Source organism: Phoxinus phoxinus (genome assembly GCF_949152265.1).
Source record: "Phoxinus phoxinus genome assembly, chromosome: 5".
In the NCBI taxonomy this organism is placed as follows: domain Eukaryota; kingdom Metazoa; phylum Chordata; class Actinopteri; order Cypriniformes; family Leuciscidae; genus Phoxinus; species Phoxinus phoxinus.
Genome location: NC_136880.1, coordinates 25,347,997 through 25,373,298, shown reverse-complemented (window position 1 = coordinate 25,373,298; position 25,302 = coordinate 25,347,997). Strand labels below are relative to the sequence as shown.

The 25,302-nt window shown below is 39.5% G+C and overlaps 1 protein-coding gene across 1 annotated transcript in view; it reads right to left on the bottom strand.

The window, feature by feature from the left end:
• Positions 1 to 25,302, bottom strand: part of fndc3ba (fibronectin type III domain containing 3Ba) — a 125,627-nt gene that overhangs the window by 90,323 nt on the left and 10,002 nt on the right. Inside the window, exon 2 of the mRNA XM_079612393.1 lies at positions 125 to 272. Coding sequence (XP_079468519.1) covers positions 125 to 244 — 120 coding nt within the window. The 5' untranslated portion in view covers positions 245 to 272. The remainder of the gene's footprint in view (positions 1 to 124; positions 273 to 25,302) is intronic.

Genomic DNA, 25,302 nt, shown 5'->3' with positions numbered 1-25,302 from the left:
AAAATGTATGAATGTGTAGCAGCTTACATTTGCATTTATATGTATGGATCTGGCAGAGGCATTATGCAAAGTGTCCTTGCATAAATTGCTTAACAATTCAAGCATCATCCAGAGTAACGCTCACCTGTTGCGATCCATCCCCATTAACATTAATCATGTGCGGCATCATGGCCACCTCCCCGTTCAATAGTGGTGGCGGCAGGTCCAGTGGAATCTGGTCTGTCATCATCATTGTGACGTACATTCATGGAGAACTTTCCTGGACTGCCTTTCTGTGAGAAGAGCAAGAGAAACAAACTGTCATGAAACTGAAAAACAAAGAGTAAGACCTGCAAAATAATGTCATATGATCTCAAACTTGCAAAACACACCCTCTTTGGCTGCCCTGGTTTTGTGCTGTGAGGAAGATGGACGTGTTCATTTATTTGAGATGATTTCACAATCTTTGGTTGGTTTGTGACGTTTGAGTGACTGGGCTAAAGCGTAAATGGATGGAAGATGCTGAGTTGCACCACAGTGACTCAGCAGGCAACTGAAGCCAACTGTGGACTGGAGCACAGCAGTGTCATTGTGAGCTGGATGGCCCGAGGGAAGATCTCCTAAACAAGAAGAGCGTGTAACCGACACGAAAGTGGACTCCCACCCCCTAGAGTTTGAGTTTTGAAATGTGTATAGCATTATGGAGTGATTTCCCCACTAACATTAAACTTGGTTTTGATAACAGCATTTGTGCAAGTCTGTAATGATCCAACGGTTTAGTACAGCGTGACTGTGGTCTAATGGAGGAGAGAGGAAAGAGTTTGGGGAATAAAAAGGTGACCGAATCATCAATGAAGGATGCACAATTTCTTTATTTCGGATGGAAGGCCACCCATTTGAAACATAAACACACGTGTAAACAGCACCACTACTGTAGAGGCACAACATGTGGCAGAGCCCACAGGACCAGAATGCAACCCACTCAATGTCTCCATCCTTCCTTCCCTCTTCCGTAAAGAAGCCACAGCACATCCTCAGACAGACAGAGAGAGAGAGAGAGAGAGAGAGAGAGAGAGAGAGAGAGAGAGAGAGAGAGAGAGAGAGAGAGAGAGAGAGAGAGAGAGAGAGAGAGAGAGAGAGAGAGAGAGAGAGAGAGAGAGAGAGATGAGAGAGAGAGAGAGAGAGAGAGAGAGAGAGAGAGAGAGAGAGAGAGAGAGAGAGAGAGAATTCCTGACTTGAATGAGATTTTAAGCCTTACAAAAAAGCGATTTTTAAACGATTCAAGCGCAATTAGAAGCGAAAGATAACTGATTTTGGTATATGCGCGCGGTCTGAGAGACTGTTTTGAGCGCGCACACCTGAAACGTGCGCACATACAAGCCGCTGCTCAAACAGTGTGTGAGTACTGAACTTAGCACCTGAACTTAGCACCTTAGCACAGTTATTTTTATCGCCTTACTGGGCTTGGGATGATTAATCGACGATCGATTAAAAAAACAAAAATCATACCGGTTTTACACATTATATACTTTGATATGGCAAATTTGCGCTAAATTGATCAAAAGTGACAGTAAAGACTTATGCTACAAAAGTTCTTTTGAACTTTCTATTCATCAAAAAAATCCTGAAAAAAACGATCAACTTTGATAATGGCAGCAAATCAGCATATTAGAATGATTTCTGAATATTAGAGTAATGCTCAAAATTCAGCTTTGCCATCACAGTAATCAATTACATTTTAAAATGTGTTATTAAAATAGAAAACCGCCATTTTAAAAAATGTTAATAATTTCACAATACTGATTTAACCATTTCAGATCAAACAAAGGCAGCCCTGGCAAGACTTTTTTCAAAAACATTAAAAAAACGTTACAACGTTTTAACGGTAGTGTGTATGGCGTTTTTTTTTTTTTTTTTTTTTTTTTTTACACGGAATAATGACTCCGCTAATGGCCTTTGCAATAACCAATAAAATGCCCTTCTTGAATACAGATAGCACACCATGTCCCATTTTACATTCTGTTCTTTCCATTGATGTTAAATGGTTAGTTTCGTGTGATCCACAAAAGCAGACACAAATCTACAGTTATTTGGCAGCAGTTGGTTCAATTTAAATGAAAGGTGCAAACCCATCCGAAGACATTATAAATGTTTGTGGACACCAGGGACGACATAAATCGGATTATTTCTCTGTGTAATAATGTGGTCCATCCACATGCTCATTGCATCTCCATTCGTCTCTCTATTCTGTTTGACTTTCCATCCATCCTTCATTACCTTTTGCCCTCTCCTCATGCTCTGTGTTTATGCAGTACATCAGGTGAGATTGACATGGCAAAACAAGAGTAAACAGATTAAACAGATGGTGACCTCCTTTAGTCCCAGTCACAATCCCAGCCTTTCCTGATGATGCTGTCACACAGACGCATGTCTCTAATTGCAGTGAGGAGAACAGAATGTGACTGCACTGGGAATGCAGTAAGATCAACCTGGAATGATCCCTCTTGCATCTGGTATTTTAGCAGAGTGGGGACTACCAGTAATGTCCAAAGAGCCAGACGTACAGTAGATCCATATCACTGATCACACAGTGTTTTGTTTAGAAGTCTTTTAATCATGATTTCATTAGTGCTATGTGCTCTTGGTATTTATTCCAGCGAGTGGAGTTTTTGGCTAAGTTTAAGGCTAAAGTTTAAAATTGTCAATTCTGTTACCAAGGTGGCGTAACAATGTTGACAGTATGTAACAGAATTGACAGTAACAGAGTTGACAAACAATACTATAAAGAAATCCGTTTTTTCGTTAAATGTAAAAAATCTTGTGTTTGGCAAGCACCGAATTATTATTAAAATTTAATGCGTTTTCAATAAAATACTGGAATACTAAGAAATTCTGTTAGTGAAAGTTTTTTTCCTTTTGAAATGCAAAATGTATCTCCAATTATAGAATCACTCATATGATTCACAGATTAGATTTAAGTTAATATTGTCAACAAAGAAGGAACTGCTGTGCAATAAGAAATAAAAAAAGATGCTATTGTTGGAGACAGCAGGTTAGAATGCATGGATAGGAAAGTTGGCATCTGAATGTGTCAAAACTATAAACAGACAGAATCGCTGTGAAATACACCATAGTACATGAAATAGAGGAAGGAGGAGAGAGACAGACAGACAGGCCAACAGACGGCCACACACAGCGAAAAAACCCTACAGCTAACCAGAAATAATTAATGACCTTTTAAGAGCCGCCAAGCCACAGTCCCAGAGAGCTGAGGGGAAGACTCTGAGAGAGAGACGGATGGAAAACAGCAAGAAAGATAGCAAAAAGAGAGAGAAAGAAATGGAAATGAGTTTAAATGACTAAACAAAGGCCATCGGAGTTAATTCAGTCAGCTGTCGGGCCGTGAAGAGTGGTCCTGATGCAGTCGTGGTCTCAGGCGACAGGTTAAAGTGCTGGGCGGTTAGGCTGAGATTAGTTCAGTTGAGCGGCCCATGCTGAGCTACTTTGATGCCTGGATCCCTCCTGCTTTAGCAGCTAATGGGGCCTATGCTAAGCCTCGGCCTCTCACCCATAATTAGGATTTCCATTGAAACTGAAGCCTGCATTTATTTTAGGATTTGTACAACTTACAGTGGAAACTTACAATGAGTTACAATGGATATGGGTTATGATAGCTTAATGCCTGTGTTTACAGAAATTCCGGACTAATATTTCATCAACTTTGTAGCCTTTTTATCTCTTTGTTTGAAATATCTTGTTTTGTTCTACAGCCGGTATTATTGCGGTTACGGCAATGGATTTCATTGTGAAGGTTGTTCCGAAAGTAAAATCCTTGAAGTTTCCTCAGCTTTGAAAGAATGTCTGATTAATAAGGTGTCGATTCCAAATGACGATAAAAAGTTAAATTGAAAAATTCCTTCAAGGATAGGCCGCAACAATCGGGCGCTTGTTCGCTGGGGCTGAGGGAAGTGGTGGGATAAGAGACAGCCTTGTGTGAAGAAGCCAGGCTTTCTGCTGGAAGCGAAAACTGAGGACTGCCTTTCAAATCTAACAGAGGACGTAAAAGACGATAATTCACTGAGGTGTCACCTCATCTGCCAGTCGGGACCAAAGAGGCCCAGCTGAGCTTAAACCCAGAGCCCGGAGTCTGTGAAACCGTTCCATTCAGCTATCTGACCTGCACCACCTTCACATACCTAGAAGTCAACAGTTGTACGTGCAAAAATAAAGCAGAGTGATAAAATAAGTAAAATAAAATACACAAAGTCTGTGTGTACACAAAATATGGAGGTAGACAGACACAGGAGTGTCATGATTGGATATATGAATGAGACCCTGGCCCTCCGGCTACTCTGTTCATTACCTCACTTTTACAGTAATTGTCCTCCACAATTTGAGAAACAAAAAGCAGCTCTGTTTGCAGCCCTCACTTTCTTGTGCAGTCTGCACTCTCTCTTTCGCTCAAGTTTTTTTTTTTATTATTATAAATTAATCAAGCCAGTTTGAGTAACAAAAAACCCTATTAAACTGGAAAAACAAGGGCTGATTGAATCCATAAGCATGTAAGTTTGTTTAATCTGCTTCCTCTGCAGCTTTCACAACACACAGCTCTCTAATTGGCATTTAGATTAGGGGTATTGTAGATGAAAACAGGCTGAGTATGCCTCATAGCAAAAGATGCAAGCGTACCTTTCACACTCATAATGCCTGGGAACTTAAATCTCAAAAATATCAACAACAGCAGTATGAGGAGAATGAGATACACCTTTATTAAAATGTATCTCAAAAATGGAAGTCCCACCATTTAAAAGAGCCAATCATCTATCTGAAATGTATCTGAATCATCACCCATTTTATTTTGGCCTTGAAGATATTAGCTGGATATGTGCCTGAAAAATACATTGGTTTATACTGATGGAGGATCTATATCAGCACCTTATCTGTTATTGCAGATGTTGAAGTGAATTGCTGGATATATGCAATGATGCAGAGCTGTGCACACACAACTTTTAGTCTTTTTAATATTTTTTTATAAAGTAGTTTAGATCATTTCAGTTAATGCACATGAAAACTAACAGCTTATCAGTTTCAGCTAGAATTTAAATGAACACCAAATAATTATTTAAGCTAAAAATACGCTACATTTATGATATGACTGTTGTGATAGAACCATAATTGTGACCCAAAAAAAAAAAGATTTTAAAAATTAAGCATACATGAATGATGAATCATTCACAATAAATTGCATTCAGAATTCATTGTATTCAATATGTTATAAATAGGAAAAAAATAGATTATTTTATGCAGTTTTTAAAGTGTGCATTTGTGGCTGTGAAAAGAAGGTTAGTGCTTTGATGGAGGGGAGGAATCTTCTAGCCGAGGGCACCTTGTAATGTTGGTGGTCCCTTACCACCAGCATCAAAACCCAAAAGTGGCATTTATGTTTTATTTTTTTCCTTGTTTGAAATGCTACACTGCTCATTTCTTCCTCCTCAAATCCACCAAGAGTCCTCAGTAAGGTGTGTGTAACAGCTTAGCGCTGTTGCTAAGGGCTTCACTGGACTGTTGTGTTGTGTTTTTCTGTGTCTACCAATGCCTTTCCTTCCCTGCTAGAGTCTCCCTGCGGTGCAAAGACTAGTTCTCCAGATCTTGTGCTGAATTGCACAGGTCTGGGGAAAAACAAAAGGAAAGGCGTTTTTGAATGAAGGCGCAGGGGATTTTTGAATGACGGGTCGTGCTTTGCCTAGCCGGAGATGAATATCACTGTCTCCCATTGAGAACAAAACACACTGAGCCACTTCCTGTTCTACAGCCTGCTCGGTGCAGACTGTATATTTAACATTGTGCAGGACAATAAGAGAAATACAGTACAGTATGGTCACGCATGCATATGCGTGCACACACTCTGCTCAGCCAATTCAGACGGTGGGTGATTTGCCACAGCGCCTCAGTCCAGATCTTGCACTGCAAAAAAATAAATAAAAAATTGGTCATGCACACCCTGACTTTCCTGTTTCCTGACAGCCTGGCGGAAAGGGCCAGCTGTGGGTCATGATTGCACAACCACGCTAACACAACTCATCTGGAGCCTAATAAAGTTAGTCTTTCACAAACAACTCACACTCAATTCATGAACCATGCATTTTGCCAAGACGACGCATCAAAATGTTATCCCGGGACAACAACAACTCACTAACACCCTCATCACATGACATGAGATGTGGGCTAGCCACATCCACAACATTCCTCTCCCACAGCACGACGCAAGCATAGAAATTAAGACAAAAACGGAAAGTTCCTGATGGCATCAATGGAACGCAAAGCTGTGGTTTAGAACTACAGGAATTCGTCACAGGTGACAAAGAAGTCCTTGGTCAAGGTTTGCAACACAGCTGTATGTCTGTGGCTTTAGGAAGGCTGTCACAAGGCAAGAGATGTGTAGGCTGCAAGACTGAGCAAATATGGCAGCTCCCACTTTTATTTATGCATAAATATCACACAGACTAATTAAATCCAGGGCAGTCTGGGCAGCGAGGCGTGCAGTACAGCCAGTCTCTGTCTGCCTGTCTCTCTCATTCTTGTCCAGTACCTCCTGTCACATGCCAGCCAGCTTCCGTAGTCTACATTGGCACAAAAAAAAGGAACAAAAGAGAAAACTAACGCTGAGGGAACAGGTCAGACGGACAGCGAGCGACAAACTGTCCCCACCTTGCCCAGCACACTGACCCTTTGAAACCTCAGGGACTGCATCCAAATTCCTCTACTTTTAGAGTATGTAGTGGTGAATTTAATGAGGAACTTGCTTCTTGATAGATGAGGAAGAGAATTCAGAAGCTATGCAGGTGTGTAGTGTGGATACATTCCTGGATATACTAATCTGATCCTTGTGACCCCTGTGCTCCTCATCTCCTTTTGGAAAGATTATGGCTTTGCATCCAATTAAACCCTTTTGTGAAAAGAGAAACAAACGCCTATCATCCATTTCTCAGAAAAGCGGACTTCGTTGTGAACCACAGGACTTCCATCATCAGCAATTGGCTGACAGTTACAGCTATTGACAGAGGCACCAGGAGACTTTGAACACTTTCGAATAGATTATTTGAAAGTCCTTCCCATCCATCGGTGGTACGAGTCCCTCAACCTTGCAATGGTCTTGTACAAATACACAGAGTAGCAGCACAGGGGCTTCTGTTCAACAAGTTATGCCACCCGCAGAAGTTCTCAGATGACTCGATTGTGGCGAATAAAGATGGGCAGAGAGCAGAGTAAAGAAAATTGGTTAACAGCATTTAGAAGAGTTTGGAGAGAATCATCAGCGCATGGTAAAGATAAAGGTGATGGTGGTGAAAGAACAATATCCCATCCAGACTGTCACTATCGTCAAATACGATTGACAATTAGCATACAGTTAAGATTGGCAGTATGTTTCTGTTCCGGGCAAGAACTCCCTGCGCCTCCATGCAGTCTAGCATGGATAAGAGCAGGGAGAGCAGCAATAACCCCCCTTAGGGTAAACGGAACTGAACCAACATGAATTTACTGCAGATATCATTCATTAATTTTAACGTACAACATAATTAGAGCATTTTAGTCTGATTCAGGGGGAAACAGAATGCAAATCCTGACTGACGAGAGGAGGAGCTGGGGATGGAGGAGGGAATTGGCTCCTGAGAAACGCGATAGCTGCTGATAATACTGAAGGAGCTTATATCTGTATACAGTGATGGACGTCGTATTCCTATAGGTAGACGTGGATCAGCGGAGTCAGCTGATGTGAGTTGACTAACGTGACCTGCCAGAACTGACGCAATGCTTAATTTGACTGGCCTATAATGACGGTCATCACATTTTCCGGTTTAGTGGAGGACAAACATGAAAACCCTGCGAGTAAAGTGGAATAAGTGTGCTCAATAGCCATGTTTCAACTAAAGTTGCAACTGTAGATCTTTCATTAAATGCAATAAATTACAAAACGCTCTGAAGAATATCCAGCATTTTTATGCAATATCCCAAAATTTTCATAGAAATATAATAGAAATTGCCTATTTACTACTGAGTGTTTCGAACAAACTAAAGTGAATTTCCTAAAAAAGCTCCCAGCATTATATTTTTTAAGTAGTCTGCTATGCCAGGTTTCTGGGCCTGGCTGAAACAAACCCCTCGAGCTAAGACGAATTTCCACTAAGGGTTTTCTTAACTAAAAGGGTTTTTCTGCCACCAGCTGCTGGGAGTCAGGGATGCTAACAGACTGAAAATGCTCATAAAAGGCATGTTCTGTCATTGGGTCTGACTGAAACTCTCTGGAGGGTGTGGGTGAGATGAGGAAATAATGAACAATGTCTGTCATCTCCTCATGCTCAGCATGCTTGTTGAAGAGGACATTCAGCAACAGGATGATTCAAACATTAGCTAAAGATGGTCCTTCTGTGCGCACAGGCAGGAGAACATAGACTTACTGTGAATCCTCTGCCTAGAACTGCCTCTGTATAGAGTGGTGCTGGTATGACGTCAGAACCCGGAATACTAATTCACCGTAAAACAGACGCCTTGTTCTACAGTGTAAATTACACACACTCATAGTGAAAATGCGAATTTTAAAGCAGTTATGTTCATTTTTGAAAACGTACATCTTTAATAAATAACTTTATAAGACAGCTTGGGGTGTGAGTGTGTGCAGTCAGTGTATGTTGTAGAACAAAAAGCCAAAGTATCATAAAGTTATGTTTACCACAAACTTTATTTTACTCATTAAAAGAAAGGCCCATTATAAAACCCCGTAGGAAAATCCCGAAGGAATCAGCCATGAATTAGACTTCCGGGACTGGCATAAATATACAGGACAAATAAATACAGTATTATTCAGTGCGCTGTATATTCTGGGTAGTTAGTGCTCCATTCAATTCTTAAAGGGATAGAAGATAATTCTGTCTTCATTCAGTCACCCTTAATGTCGTTTCAAACTTATGACTTTCTTTTTGTCTGCAGAACACCAAAGAAGACTTTTCGTTCATAGAAGGAAAGTCATTGGGTCTAAAACATAAGATGCTATTGACTTTCATTGTATAAACAAAACAAAACATGAGGACATTTTTCAAAATAACTTATTTTGTGCTCCACAAAAGAAAGATTGACTTGAGGTTGAGTAAATAAAGATTGTTCAATTTTTATAAAGAAAAAACAAACAAATCACAAGCAGAAATGGTGTTTAATATTTTGATTCATGCATCGGACAGAACAGATATTTTAAAATATTTTAATAAATTTTTAAAAATTGCATTTAAAAAAAAAATTTGATTGAATCTATTGTGTCAACTAAAAGACTAAACATTTTTACCATCACTCTGCCATTATATGTGAAAAAAGTTGACTGGCCAGTCTAACGATAAAAAAGATTCTGTGTATCTATTCAATATTATGACTTAAGACAACTGGAGTACTATAGTGCATAAATATATTTAACCATCTCTAACCAAGTAATGTAGAGGAACACATTTCAGATTAATCTTTCCAACTTTTACAGTTTAGGCTATGGAGAAAACAGAACAGTATCTTAATACTGAGTCTTATTATTTTGACACTTAAAGTGTCATGAAACCCCCAGTTTTATCACTGGTCGTTCACACCTCAGATTTGAAAAAGACTCAAGAAATGGGCGTGTAAAGCTGTGGAAAAGTGGGAGTGTAGAGGGTGGGAAGAGGGAAGACAGCAACCAATAAAACACAGACCTACAATACACTCATTATACAGACAATGATTATTAATATCTGAGCGGAGAACGAAAAAACAAACAACAGAGTTGGGGGTATCTTGATGTATTTTAAAGATATAACCCTATGACAACAAACTCTTATTATTAGAGGCTACTAACAACTATAATGAACAAATCAAATACATTTCTATAAATTATTCTTAGAAATACCAACAAATCAGCATTATAAGTTATAAGAGCTGCAAGTGTTGTTAACCCGCTCTCACACACGCATGTGTTACATTTTAAAGGGGTCATGAATTGAGAAATCTAATTTTCCTTGATCTTTTGACATGTAAGAGGTCATTGTACTATAAAACATCCTGTAAGTTTCAGAATTCAAAACTTCCTCATTAGTCCAAAAACAGCTGTTATTGAAACCAAGCTCCAAAAAGGGCTCGTTTTGGATTTTGTCACATTATATGTGATAGTATACTATCTATTACTATATGTAATAGTATGATGAAAAACCGCATCTGCAGAAACAGATCAACGGCTACTTCTACATCATTGCATATTTGGCCCCAGCCACTGTTGTGTTAGTAATGCCTAGTTCACACTACAGTATTTTAAGCCGGATTTGCAAATCGTTGAGCTCGCCGACAGGTCGGGTTGTTATCGTGTGCAAATCGCGGGGGATTAGCGGCCGAGGAACGCTCGCCAATCTGTTAGTATGAAAGAGCCAACAGCGCATCAAAGACGCTCGCAGACGCGTCGCCGAGCCCAGAAAAATATCTAGCATGCTAGATATCCGGAGCTGTCGCAGGACTCAACCACATGTGATGTCATGAGCTACAGCCAATCAGAGCAAGGCATGGGTTGAGGTCACCGGGAAAATACGAGTTTTTTGTTTTTCAGAGCAAATCATCGCGCAAACAGTTTGCAGCACTAATTTCTGTCTGACGTCCATATTCAAACAAAGACTCGCGTGTTGTGTATTATTTATTTTCAATTATGTGAATGTTGGTATATTTCACTGTGGATTTGGTAAATCAGTTGAAATTTTGGTGCAGGCTTTGCTAAAATACTTTTACTGTAAGATATGGACCCGACAAGTAAAGCCACAACATACAAGTAACTTTGTTCATTCTGATGCCTGATCTGTGATCAGTAATTTCTGATAATGATTCATGTACAGTCAGAGGTTCTCAATCTCAAAATAGTTTATTATTTATTGAGTCAGTAAATCAAGCCAGTGACTAAATGGTCAATTTTACATTGTTTCTCTAAGTAGCATGAAAATAATTGGTTGTTTAAATTGTGATTGAATTATATACAGAAATCGATCAAAGAATGCTCCCTTTATTGTCACTGGAGCTGTCAATAAACCAGTGCGAGTTTATCAGTGACTGAGTTCTGGACTCTTGCTTAAACTCCCGTTATAACCAATGATGCGCTCTACACTGCACAATGAATATCTTATGAAATCACTGCATGCATGCGCTCAACAGACATGTCTGTCATCTGCTACAATGCTCATCACTGCAACCATTCATGCCACTGGAGTAGATCTAAAAACAACGCTATTTAACTAACATCTTGCACGTTTAGTTAATCTCAAAAGCTGTATAGTACAAAATATTTTGAGAAAGTTCCATATGTAATATTTATTTCAAATGCACAGATGTTAGCCAATCATAGCAGTGGGCGTTTACATTGAAGTCTTACAGCAGACACGCCCCTTCAAACAGAGCGTTCGTATAAGAGGGCCAAAATCAGGGTAGAAAATTGCCTTTTATTTCTTATGACAAATTTTGATGTAAAAATCATACTAACATTATAAGTGCACCTCAGAAATCATTATAAAATAAATGACTTCATGACCCCTTTATATATTGTTACAGTCATATTCTCTGTTGGTAGTCTGACAGCAGTATGCAAACACTTGTCTCACACCATGTCCTAACTACACGCGACACGATAAAATTCCAGCGACAGCAAGTGTGTCTGTCAACACTAGACGCGACGCGACTGAGACGCCACAATCAAAAATCACAGCCATTCAGAACAGCGTGTGGGCTGAATTCACTCTGTGAAAGCGCACTGCTGGCCCGCAATCGCATTGGAAATGGGTAAGGACATAATCAAATCAAGAAATAACATTATTAAAAATCAAAACATTAACAAAATATACTCATTGACTAATTTTGTTATGAAGTACAGTTGTATGTTTGCATAGAATTCAGTTTGAACGCTATATTATATGCTTTCAAAATCTGAGGTAAATTATCCATTATCGCTTGTGGCACAGTGACCTATTTTTAACTAAAAATAAATAATGTGTAGGCTACTCATAACCAGTGTAATTTCTTCATATGACAATCAGTTTATTCGATCTTGCTCATAGGGAAATTCATATCTGTCAGCCGTGAACGTCGCAGAAATAGGAACCGTTTCTGAATGAGAAACTTCGCGTGTCGCTGTCGCGTCTGGTTAGGACAAAAACTCTGATTAACATGGAAAAGATACCTTTTATCGCGTGTCGCTGCGTCGCGTCGCGTGTAGTTAGGACACGGTGTTACTGTATTGAGGAAATATACACTTGCGAAGTGTCTGTCTGTTCAGCTTTGCATTGTTGTCCTTCAGAGGTGAACAAACAGCGTTTGTTTTATGACCTTTGAATTCCCTGCTGTAATGCAATCTCATGCGTAATACAGCGCAGTGATTGGATAAAAAGAGCATAATAAAAGCTCAGAAACTGATGACGTAGACGCGTACTCTCTAGCCACGGCAGCCAATCACCACTTCAAATTAACACATATAGCTACCTTCGTGACGTTGGCTGAACTAAATGCTTTTTTAACCAGAAGAATGAAATGGCTCAGAAAATGAAAAAATAACCACTTTTCCCTTTAAAATTGTGTTTTTAAACACAATTTAAAATTGAGTGTTGTTGTTTAGAATGAGTGTTGAGCGTTTAAAAAGCTCTTGTGAGGTGGTGCGTGGTGGCTGCAGCCGGTACAGACTCAGAATAGGGCAAATCTTAACATGCAGAGCAAAAACATGAGAGGGCCCATAGGCACGGAAACTTGGGTTGTTTTGTTAGTTTCAGCGCTATGGTAAACAGAGAAGCAATGGCCTCTTTTTCCACTACCTTGTTTCTACTCTTCTGTTAAACTGCCCACAAGATATGTCAGCTCACAAGAAAACTAGAGCCTCTCAACAATACACCACAAAATGATCTGACTAGATGAAGAAACCGACACAGTCAGCCAATAACCCAACAGTGTGCATCCAAAGGAGGAGGAGAGGAAAATTAGGACAGATAGAAACAAGAAGGGGGAAAAATGAAAATGAGCCACATGGAGACATGAGCTCTACCTGTAGGTATGCGCCCCGCTGGCTGCAGATAGGAGCGTTTGCCAGGGCTGTCTGATATCTGCTTATTAGCTCTGTGTAATCACAGACTGCACAAAGCCACGTCGGACCCACAGCCTCCGAGAACACCAATTACACTTTCAGACACACACAAGCAATTAATAAGATTCTCAGTAGCTGTCTGGCTCCTGCAGGCAGAAGAACCCGCAGGGACAGAAGACAGGCAGAACTGAGAGGAATGCTGATGCTGCAAAGCGACAGAATAGACGGAAGTCGGTGACAAAACTCCACACTTACCAAAAAATACTGGTTACCTATGGAAATACTGTTTTTTTGGAAATACAAAAGTTTTACATATTGCACGACAGGGACGTCACTAGGCCCATATTAGGAGGGCTTTGGCCCCCCTAAATTTCAACCCAGCTCCCCGAAAAATTTGAGAATAAATCCACTAATGTCCACTAATTCGTGATCGCCTAAGTCCCCCTTAAAAACTGATGGCATCCCCGTATTTTACCATGCATTATTCAGTGCCAGTGTCAAAAGCAGAGGACAATGTGTGTGCATTTATTGATAGATTGTTATGATATCCGTGTAGTTCTTTATGATGCAGGAGCAATTCAAGACAGTTTCCCATTCACTGTCCAATTTTATGAAAATCCATCCATCTAAATGGCATGAGACTCTGAGACTTTTCTTGCTATACTTCGAACTCCAGTCCAATAAAATTGCATGATATTAATTTTATAATAAATCCAAAAACAAAACACACGAAAAGAGCTTGTTTTCCCATCAGGTGACAGAAATCCACTAAAGCATGAACAAAAATAATACATTTTCTATTTATATTATTATAATTATAAACTTAAAGATAATTTTACTGCACAAATGTAGTTAAAAAAAAAGCTTAAAACATTACATGTTGAAATTTTTTTTACCATATAGACAATTGCAGTAATATACAGTAATAGTTTGTCTATAATGAATATTAATGAATATTAGCTGGTTATTTAAAATTATTATAAATTATTTAAATACTCAGGAGTTTCTTGACAGTTAGTGCAGAACCAACTGTATTGTTCATGCCAACCCTAGTAGCCTATACAAAACGTTTTTTTTTTATTATATATATATATATATATATATATATATATATATATATATATATATCATACCATCATTGGAGGCAAATCCATACCTGTTCAACGTTTGATCAATGTTTCTTTTCATTAAAACAAAATGCTTTTAAAAAAGCAAGACAGTAAAATCTTGTAAATATTGAGGTTTAAATACAAATAAGAGTTATTTTATAAACATAAATAGATGAAAAGCAACCATGAAGATGATTCATACCATCTCTTCAACCATGAAACTCTTCATAAATAAAAGCAGGAGAGAGTGTAGTGTTCCCTCTAATGGGCAGCTTGGGCTGAAATCTGCATAATGGGAGAGAAAGGCCTATAATTTGACCTGGAATGAGTAAAAGATGTACTCAGAGGTTCAGCGTCCAGCTGCGCTGTGTATGGGTGTTCTGGATGTGACGAATTATGCATTTGGCCTGTTGTGGTTCAAAGTTAGTATCATTTCCAATGGCTTCATCCATTTTGAAACACCTATTTTCAAAAACAACTGATGACAGACTGAAAGACAGAGGCGAAATTAAGTTGAAATTGGACTAAGGGTGATATTGAAAGATGAACTGAGGTCTAAAGTCTAATATGATGAAAAATATTGAGTTTGCCCATTTTGGAGCCCAAAGTCACACTTTGTCATGGTTGGACGATGACAACAACTCAATCATAGTACCAAAACAGGCAGCGAGATGTTTGCCAACAAATCAAAAATGCCACTATATCAGGGACCCAATAAGACAAATGTGTAACCTAGCAGCTGGTAGTTGCTGTGTAGACATAAATCATAAATCCAAAATTCATAACTGTTTTTTTACAGGTGGGATGCTTCCATAGGAGTGTGTATTTTATGTAGGTTTATGCTGAAAGGAATTTTCTAGCAAGACTCTACACAGCCAGTACACCACAGGTAATCGGGTTCACAACTGATGTTTTTAGAAAACCGAATAGCGACGCCATGGAAACAGACGTCTCTCATAGCAACAGCATCTCTTTAAGCATAAATGTACCTTTTTCCAGGTCACACTGAAATGAAAGCTATAGCGCAAGTTCTGCCGGGAAGATTCAACTGTTACATCACTTATTACCTTCTCATCTATCCAATCGTGTTCTAATACTTGAATAAAAGATCAGTACAAGTCTGAGTTCGCAGATACTGACGCCTACATTCACCTCCATCCTCCCCACCACCACCAGGATGGTCCCTTCCCCTTCATCCTCCCCACCACCACCAGGATGGTCCCTTCCTATACCTCACAGGGGGTCGGCTGCGCCCCTGCCTTCGTCTTCAGGCAGGAAATGCAGATTCCGTACCCTCGGATTGCGAGCTACGGACTGGACCTACGCCAAAGAACTTTATATCATAATACTTGCTTGCTGGGCTGTAAATAATATGCATACTCGTTACATTATTTTACCTCCCGAGTCTTTCTGGTAGAACTTTAATGCTCAGCTTTCTGCTTGAAAGTTGTCATGGAGCAACATGACAAGGTGACTCAAACAAGTGTTTTGTTTTGATAATATTTGAGCCCCGTTAAATTAGGAAAGAAAATCTTAACGATAACGCATTTTGGTGCACGTTACCAAAATCACAGGTGGTGCTTTTTAAGGCTCTAAAAAAGGAAGAGGGCACTGCACAAACAGGAAGTGACTACCAGCATGTTTGGGATGCATACACATATATTCTTGAAGTAGCCGTATGCACATCACGTACTGCATTTCATTAACAAACTACCTGCCCCATACTTGACTCATAGACAAAGAGAGAGGTGACAGTTAGCACGAAATGCTGTAGACACAGCCTGGGGCCCCTTAAAATATTCACATTTAATCATTTATCAGATGCTTTTATCCAAACTGACTAACAAATGAGAAATGCAAGAACACTTTCAGCTTTAAAGTGCACTAAGATTGTGATATCTGCATTTCATTGGCCTACTAAATGGTTTCATGCAGTCGCTATTGTGAAATGGTTTCTGTCCTTACAGAAGTTCACAACATCCATACAGGAATGTTCTCAGGTGTCACCATACAATGAAAGCTGGACCCTGGGGAATATTCTGTAGAGGCATTGAAATCAGAATAGGCATTGAATGACTACACTTGCTGGATAATGTGGGCCAGCAAAAAGAGGAGTAAGAGCTTACTTTGAAGAACAAATACAGATCTTTCTTTAATTTTTGACAACTTTTAAGCAGAGGTAGTCAAAAGTGAAAGGAAATAATAGAGGAGAAAGCTAAAATGGAATTAGGGCACGTTGCAGGGCATACTCAAACCTGCATCATCCATATGAGCACCACAGCTCAACGACGTGGATGAATATATATATAAAAAATAAAGTATTTTAAAATACAAAATGCATGAACTGATAGCATGTGCACATTAAATGTTCAGTAAGTCACTTTTGGACAACTGTAAACTAGTCAACCAACCATCACGTCCAAAAATGGCCAATAGCTCAATGACGGGGGCACCTGAGAGAACCTTCCCCTAGATCAACCTAGCCTGACCACGTCTCTTCTGGCAGTCAGGAGGGTACTCGAATTTGGTGGGAAACCGGCTCTCGCACGTCTCCCATTAAGCTCCCTGCACCCAACAATAGGTATTGAAAAGAGGGGAGCAGAAAGCCTGGCCCCAGAGTAGAGCACCTTTGTGCAGGCAGCTCTGGGTGAGGTGGGGCGAGGGCGGGTGTAGGGGGTTGGGAGGAATGCAGGAGACTTCTGTTAGCTTTTACACAGAGGCTCAGTTGAGAAGCGATGGAGATGTGTAATAAGGTCTCTCCGGAGCAGGGCTGAGCTAAATGAGTGCGCCCATTCAGACTGAGCCAGGGAGTTCAACAGGTTCAGACGCTGAGGGCGGACACGTGCATACCTGCATAATGCACCGAGGTACGCGTTCAGCGTGCCTACCTGCCCACTTAAACTGCACAGCATGGATGCAGTCTACGTACCACACACAGAAGAACAGTTTACTTCATATGAGAGAGAAAGAGAGAGTGACTATGAGAGACTATGCAAGGGTTTATTTTAGGGCGGCCCACACCGAGCGGAGTGAGTGGAGTCGACCCGCTCCCTGTAATTGAAGTAATGACATGCCGTTTATGCAAAGGAGCATTGGCAGCACAGGAATTTCTCTTTGCTAAAGCTCCTCTCCACTAAAGAAAAAAAAAAGACCTCCCCCTGCTGCAAAGTCATGTCTCAACTGGTCTCCCTGCAGGAAAAGCTGCAGCCCCAGGGCAAGGTTTTGCTAGAAATGGGATGCGTGGGGGAGGAGAGGTGAGGCTGGGAGGATGTATAGGATTTTTATATCCACACTTGAAAGAGGGGGGTCCAAGGACACTCACTGTCCACATTCATCCTAGCTGTTTTAATGCCAGGGCGGGACAAAAAGGAGCTTTTCATCTGATGGAGAAAGAACGGAAAGCTTCCTGGTGTACGAGTAGGACCCTCAACTACCTGCAACTGGGTCAATTACACTCCTTTTGAAAGTTAATCTATTATAACTGTATTTTGTACATTTTTATGCCATTGACCCAACTGCATGTATCACTAAGTTGAGAGCCCCTCACAGACGTCAATGCAGTGAGTTCATACAGCTTCAAGCGTTATCTGACTTGCTCTCTACAATTTGGCAAACATTTTAATGTCCTAACTCTAAGGCTAATCAAACACCCATTGAAGTTGTGTTCTGTCAATAATTACAAGAGAGCTGTCAATAATTACCAGAGACCTCATCTCACTATGTTTTGACAGTGTTAGCAACACGTATGCCACTTCAGATAAACAAGACTGAGGGACACTTGACTCGTAAACCTGAAGAGAGGAGGCCTGTCTGACAGACTCAGCTTGTTGCACTGGGGAGTTGTCAGGAACAAAGGCTTCCCTGTGCATGGAGCCAGCCTGGGACACAAGCATTTTTATAAGGCTGATTGAACACAAGAGCACCTCAAGAGCCCTTAAAAAGAACAAAGAGTGCAGCAGCACCAGCAGCAGCATGCAAGCAAAATGGCAATCCTGGATGCTATTGACATTTCAGTGACAATTTCAATGTAAGACCTTCTTATTCCACAGCAACACCTTAAAGTCCCTCACCTGGCTTCCAGCAAATACCAGTAATTTGCAGAAAAATATCCAGAGTTCTGACATGTCCAGACCTGGCCTTGACAGATGTCAGCCTGAGCATTTTTTTCTTCTAAATCTACCCCCATGAGTGCACTGTTCAGAGTCATCGTTGTCTTTCTTCTACTCTGTTAAAAACAAAATCTCAGACCCTGTCAGTCTTTTAGCCCTAATCAAAAACATTCACATTCCAAATCAACCACACTGAATTCCTCCATCCTCATAAAGGCAACCAAGCCAATGTTTCCAAAAGTTTTCAAAGGCATATTTTTGGAGAGAACGTGCTTTCCTTCAAACTGCTGGAACATCAGCTGGCACCACCTTCTGCCTAAGCAAGTGGTCCATGAAAACAACACCAAAGAAGCTGTGGCTTGTTCTGAGTAGGTGGATCTATATTTCTAGAGGTCCACTGACTTACATCCATTAACTTGGCCAAAATGATTATGAGAAGAAGAGAAGTTGTCAGAGGACCCATTCTCAAGTACGAGAAGCCAATATCCCAAGTAATACTCAACAGTCAGTTTTTCCAACAGTGCTTCCAGGACCAGTGCAGGGAGAGAGAGGCAGAGAGAGAGAGGTCCTAATGTTTAATCAAAATGTCATAACTTGATCTTCTGGTGAAACGATAAGACTTCTCTCTGGTCACGTATTCCGGATTTCAACCAATCATTTAGCATGTAACACTGTTGTTGATTATTTCAAATAACTAATGGATAAAATCACGCCTTGAATGGACGACTCATTTATTTAATAACGAGCTGTCAATCATTTAAAAAAAAAAATATGGACACTATGGTTTTATGGACACTATGGTTACCGCTATGGTTCGTTCTTTATCTTTCGTCATAAATAGTATCAATTAGGTTAAAATTCATACATATGTTAGTTAGAGTTATTATTTATTGGTAAATTAACCATTGACTATTCAGAAAATAAACATAGAAAAAAAAAATGGGAAAAGTATGGTTACTGGTGAGATTATGTAAATTATGTTGCAAATTACTTAAAGGGCACCTATTATGGAATTTTGAAATTTACCTTTCATGTAGTGTGTAACATAGATCTAAGTGAACAAAAACATCCTGCAAAGTTTGAAATATGAAAGTGCACCGTATATAAAGTTATTGCCTTTCAAAAGTAAGAGTCGACTCTGAGTCATTTTTATGAATCGTTAGAAGACCGAAGCTTTTTCTTTGACTAGATGACGTCAACTTGTAAAGTTATTTGAATACGATACGCCCACTTATTGTGCTCCAAGGCTTGAAAACATCATGGCGACGAGACGCTGTGTTCTAAAGTGCGACTCGAAACAAAACTTTTTTCATCTGCCCAAGGAGGAGCATTTGAAGACTAAGTGGCTACAATTCATATATACAACTATACCACAGAAGTATAGTCCGAGCCTTGTGCTTTGTTCGCGCCATTTTGAAGACGATTGCTTTACCAACTTAAATGCAATCAAACTTGGATTCGCGAGCCGGCTGATATTGAAGGAAGGTTCAGCCAAGTGTATTTGCATCAGCTTCCTCCTCCGTATCACAACCTGTAAGTGTTATTAATAATTGTTGCTTTTAGGTTTTATGTAGCATGCTTAATAATTATTTAGTTTGTTGTGTAAGCACCGTTTAGCTTCTAGGTCTTCAATGACAATTGTATTGAGATATGTGAAGTGTTTGTCGTTGTTTTCGGAGTTGTTTTAAAGAATAGAATAATACCTCGTAGTAACGTAACTGCATTTTTTTTTTTTTTTTTTTTTAAACTTATGTTTTAAACATAAAAATATGTTTATGCATCGGGCTAACGCAAACGAAGACTGATTGTGTGATTATGAACTCTGGGCTATGCTCGCTACATAACATTAAATTCTTTATCTTATTTTTAGTTTTTTACTACAAACTACAAAGCAGTGGACTATAATCATTATTATAACACAATTTAATTGATAAAAGCATCATTGTACTCTGTGTTAAACAATAAGTATTATCTCTGTAAACACTGCTGGGTCATCTGACCAATCAACGCAGATTAGCGTCGCGCATAGGAGGGGTTTGGAAAAACGAGTCGTTGAACGAATCATTTGGGAGTCGGTGAGCAAATCAGGTAAAAATAAATGCATATTATACGACAACAAAAGTGTTTTTTGTCATTGCATGCATGTAAAACTGTTGTTGGGGACTCCCAAAACAACATTAGGAACGTGCCCTTTAACTTCTATTGACCCCGGAATATTCCGTTAAGTAAGGTGAGTGAGAGAGAAGTTTTTCATGTGTTGAAGGGTGAGGTTGGCACGATACAGTGAATGAGAGCATTTGGCACCTCTTTGAAAGTCATTACAGAATTGAGACCGTGCGGTGCCAGGGCATTATTTATACCCTGTCAGCAAAGCACACAACACTTCCATGCATAATCACACAGTCACAAAGTCCAATGGGGCAACAGGGCATCTGAGATCAAGCCGTTGAACGTCAGCTTTGTGGGAAAGTGATCAAGTTGGCTTGACCTGCATCATTTCCCATGTGATAGAGGAGTCAGTGTGTCTGGACCCGGCCGCATCGTTGCAAAGGTCTTGTAGGAGCTCAGCTCGCTCCCATGGCAGTGGTTGGTAAAGTGAGCTTGCAACAAGTCTGGGCACTGATTCAGACTCAAATTAGAGAAACCAGGAAAACTATACATGATCCTTTTGGGCATTCGATTTCGCAGCAATTCCACACACACACGAACATACGCACGAACACACACACACACGAACACACACACACACGAACACACACACACACGAACACACACACACGAACGATTTTGTTGGGAGGGCCAGTACAGCCAGCTGTTTCGGAACATCAGCAGAAAAGGTTCCACTCGACATTTATTCCGGTAAACAAGCGGAGCAGATGCTGTGCACAGAATCCCAAAGCACGGACCTGGTCCCACACCCCATCTGACAGAACCTCCAGCCCCACCACCCTATTCTCATTACGTCTGACTTCAATGACAGACAATGTTACGGGCTGGATGAGAACCAGCTTAGGGGTCTGCTTTTACAGTAACACAGAGCCAGAATGGCTTTTCGTTTTTGGCATTAGTTTCCATCCCCCTTACACATCTGGAGTCTGCAGATGTTAGTAGAATGTGTCAACTGCCATTACACCTAATTCACGCACACCTTCAAAAACATAAGGATTCAAGCTCTAGTTTGGCCATCTATTTTGTCAGCTGTAAAGCAATACGTTCTCAAACAGAGCATTTACCCTCACTTACTCAAGTAGTGCTGCATGCTGTTCAAGCAGTGGGTCAGATCCAACTTTGAAGAGTAATACATAAACCTTACATCATTCTGTTAGATTAGCAGTGAGACAGGTCACTCCTGCTTACACAACATTACTGCTGACAGTTGTATGAAAACACTACGACAGGTTGCTCGAGGGCTTACTGACACGCGCTGGTTAATCATACAATCCTTAAACAACTTTGAACTCTGTGTGGCACAGTACATTGACATTGTTAGGAGCAGGTGTCTCTGTCCTGGCTCACTGCTGTATGTGCTTCATATAACCAATAAAGAAATGCTTCACTTCTGCAGGATTTGAATGGATGATTTCTTAAGTTTAAATTTCCTGAGTATTAGGGCCCGAGCACTGATGGTGTGAGGACCCTATTGGAATTGCTCTGTTTTTGCATTTGTTCTTTTGTGAGAATTTAGTGTAGTAAACGGTATTAAAATGATTTCAGTATTATTCCGTTTTCCATCATGATAAAAGCTTGACTTGTGAAGGTGAGAAGAAATATTCAATAGCTTACAAAATTCAATCTTAATATTAATTAGATTTTTATTAAAGTTCAGCAGTAATATATGTTTTATTTATTTTGTAAAATTAGTACATTTTTATTTTACAGTACACTAGTAACATATTTGTTTTTTTGTTAAAATAGCAGCAATCATAATTAATCAGTATGAATTTTACATAACATTTTAGTTTAGGGTCCAATTCTCACTATTAACAAGTTGCTTATTATCATGGATTTTACTAGGATATTGGCTGTATATTAGTACTTATAAATCACACATTAATGCCTTATTCTGTATGACTTTATTCTACATTAATCCTACCCCATACCTAAACTGAACAACAACCTTACAAACTATTAATAAGCAAAAGTCAAAGTTAGGTAATAATGAGAACTGGACCCTAATCTGAAGTTCTTTTCTGAAGAAATTTTGTAAACAAAAAATTAAGTAAAATATTACTATTGTACTGTAAAATTAAAACTTACTTATCTATTGAATATTTTGGTTCTACCTTCACAAGTCAAGCTTTTATTTTGGTGGAAAACTGAAATGCTGAAATAATTGTAATGCTTTTTTCTATAGTACAATTTACTAGAAACATATTTGTCTTAATTTTTTGGTTATGATAACAACAACAACAATCATATTACAGAATAATATTATAATTATTATTAGTTATACAATTACATTGATTGGCTCCAAAAAGCAGTGTGCATGTAAAGTGAATGCAGGCACTCTAAAGTGGAATAAAAAGTTTTGCGTCAACATTAAAGTCCAGGTACACTGTGCAAGTTTTGTTTGTTTGTTTGTTTTTTACAATAATACAACAACAACAAAACATCTGTCACAGAGATGCATTGTATTAATGATCAGGTTTGAAAAGACAAGCTGTCAACTGTCCGTTCAGATGTTTCCTCTGCAGGTGCAGTTCAAGATTGGCTAGTCAAATGAACCTGGTTCATGTTGAGAATCTGTGAGATAGAAATCTAGGTGGAAACTTAAGGAGAAGAAAGGGTGCTGTTACACCAGCCACATAGGTTATCATAATAATCAACATATATAGAAGCACACAGTGGGCTTTATGGGCAGTACAGACGGCAGCAACACTGCTCTCTCTGTTTCAGACAGTTGAGGAGAGGACTCGCTCCACACCACGTCATTCAGGAGTTTCCCCCACCCCCGACATCTCCCTTTTGCCTCCAAACAGTCCGTTGTTCAGGGAATTTCTTCGGATAGAACTTTGCCTAGCGGTGCCATGCAGCAATACAAATGATTTCAAATGTGCAGCTTGTGAAGTAATGCTTGGAGCTGCACACAACGCCTCTTTAACATTTACCAATTTTCACGTGTAGGAATTTGTTCCTGTTTACATAGGCTCTTGCATAGATCTTAGACTGTGGTTAATGTCACCAGGCTGATCATGTTTTATTCCAATCCTATTTCTTCCCAGTAATTGTACAAATTAGCCTACTGGATGCTAGACGGGATTACTTTTGGGGTATCACAACAGTGCAAGTCCATATCACAGCCACCTGAGATATTGCAGAGGAGCCTATGTCAGACATAAATGTTAATAGATTTGAACATCTGATCAAGGAGCCTCACACATTTGATGGTAATGAAAGCCGTCCCAGCTGGCCACCGAGTCCAGCATCAACACACAATGAAGCTCGGCCAAACGAACCCACATCATGGTTTATAGTTTCTACGCCAAGCAACTCGCCTTTATGGGGAAGGAAAAATCTCCTCTGGAAAACTCTGGCCTATAGCCATTATATGAAAATGAGGCAATGGCTGCCCTGAACAATACCATTCTTTCAGAGGGAAATCAGACAGGTCTTGGGAACAGCAGCCTAACTATTCTTTGAGGCAACGTTGGCAGGAAGACAGGCATGGACCAATTGTACACGTTCCTTCTCATTCTTTCTGCCAACAATACAGCATCATCATCACCAATGGTTACCTCAGACTATTTCAGACTAAACTAAACAGGCTCCCGAAAACCACAGGGGTGAAAAGTGGCTCTAGTCTCTAATTAGACAGATAGACGTAGATGGTGCATTTATTGCTCAAGTATCTTCAATAGCCAACATATTCTAACTAATCAAGCAGAAAACTACTTCACATTGAGTTAAGTAGAGCTGCACGATTAATCGTTAAAAGATTGTAATCTCGATTCAGACACCCACGTGATCTTTTTCCGCTGACCTAGAGAGAGCAGTTGTCTGAAACGAAATATCTTACAAATATTCAAATTATCACAGAAGGACTGGGATAAAAGTTTATAGTTTGAATGTAAACAGGATGCACCAATATGAAAATTTTGGCCAATACCGATAGCCTAATTATTTATATTTGAAAGCCAAAAACCGGTATATTGGCCGATAAATCTAAATTCAAATTTGTATATATTTTTTGAGAGCCTGATTGCAAAAACAAAAATATCACCATTAAAAGCCATGTCCCAAGCACACAATTATACTGTTCTCATTATGTTGCACTTAACTGTATTTTCTTTTTTGAAGTTCATATTTCAAGCCCTTCAAATCATGGTGAACGGTGTACATCTGAAGTGTCTCCGCTGAATGAAAATAATCCATTATTTATCTTTACTGTATCAGCCAAATGTTCTTATCGGGCCCATAACGATAACATGAAAAATGTACATATATCGGCTAATGCCGATATGGTGGCTGATATATCGTGCATCCCTAATATAAATTGATGCCATTTATTGAGATCAGGTGGATTTTGATTGGCTGCTAATGTTTTTATCATTTATCAGCTGAAAAAAAAAAAATCATAATTCTGAAAGTGATTCCAGTGATTTAATTTCTCTATTTTGATATTATTATAGTCATGGTGTGGACCTCACTATTCTCATAAAATTGGAACGATTTTAAAACTTGGTAATTATTGTAATAGTGATCGTCCTTGGTGTAAACAGGAATTTAGCTTCGAACAGACTAGAATTAAATTTATACATGTGCAACACCCAACAAGAACAATTAAAATCTTTGTTTGACCAAAAAAATTCTGGCCCATCACATTTAGAAAGTTTCGACTGAAAAAAAAAACTTGTCTGATTTATTAATATTTGAATTTGTGTCTCAAGTGCTGTTACTCAGACAAGTTGCCCATTTTCAAAAGCAATAAAAGAAGAGAAAATACCAAGTTAAAGCCATAAGATGAGGATCTAGTACTAGAAAAGTCCCATATGATCCA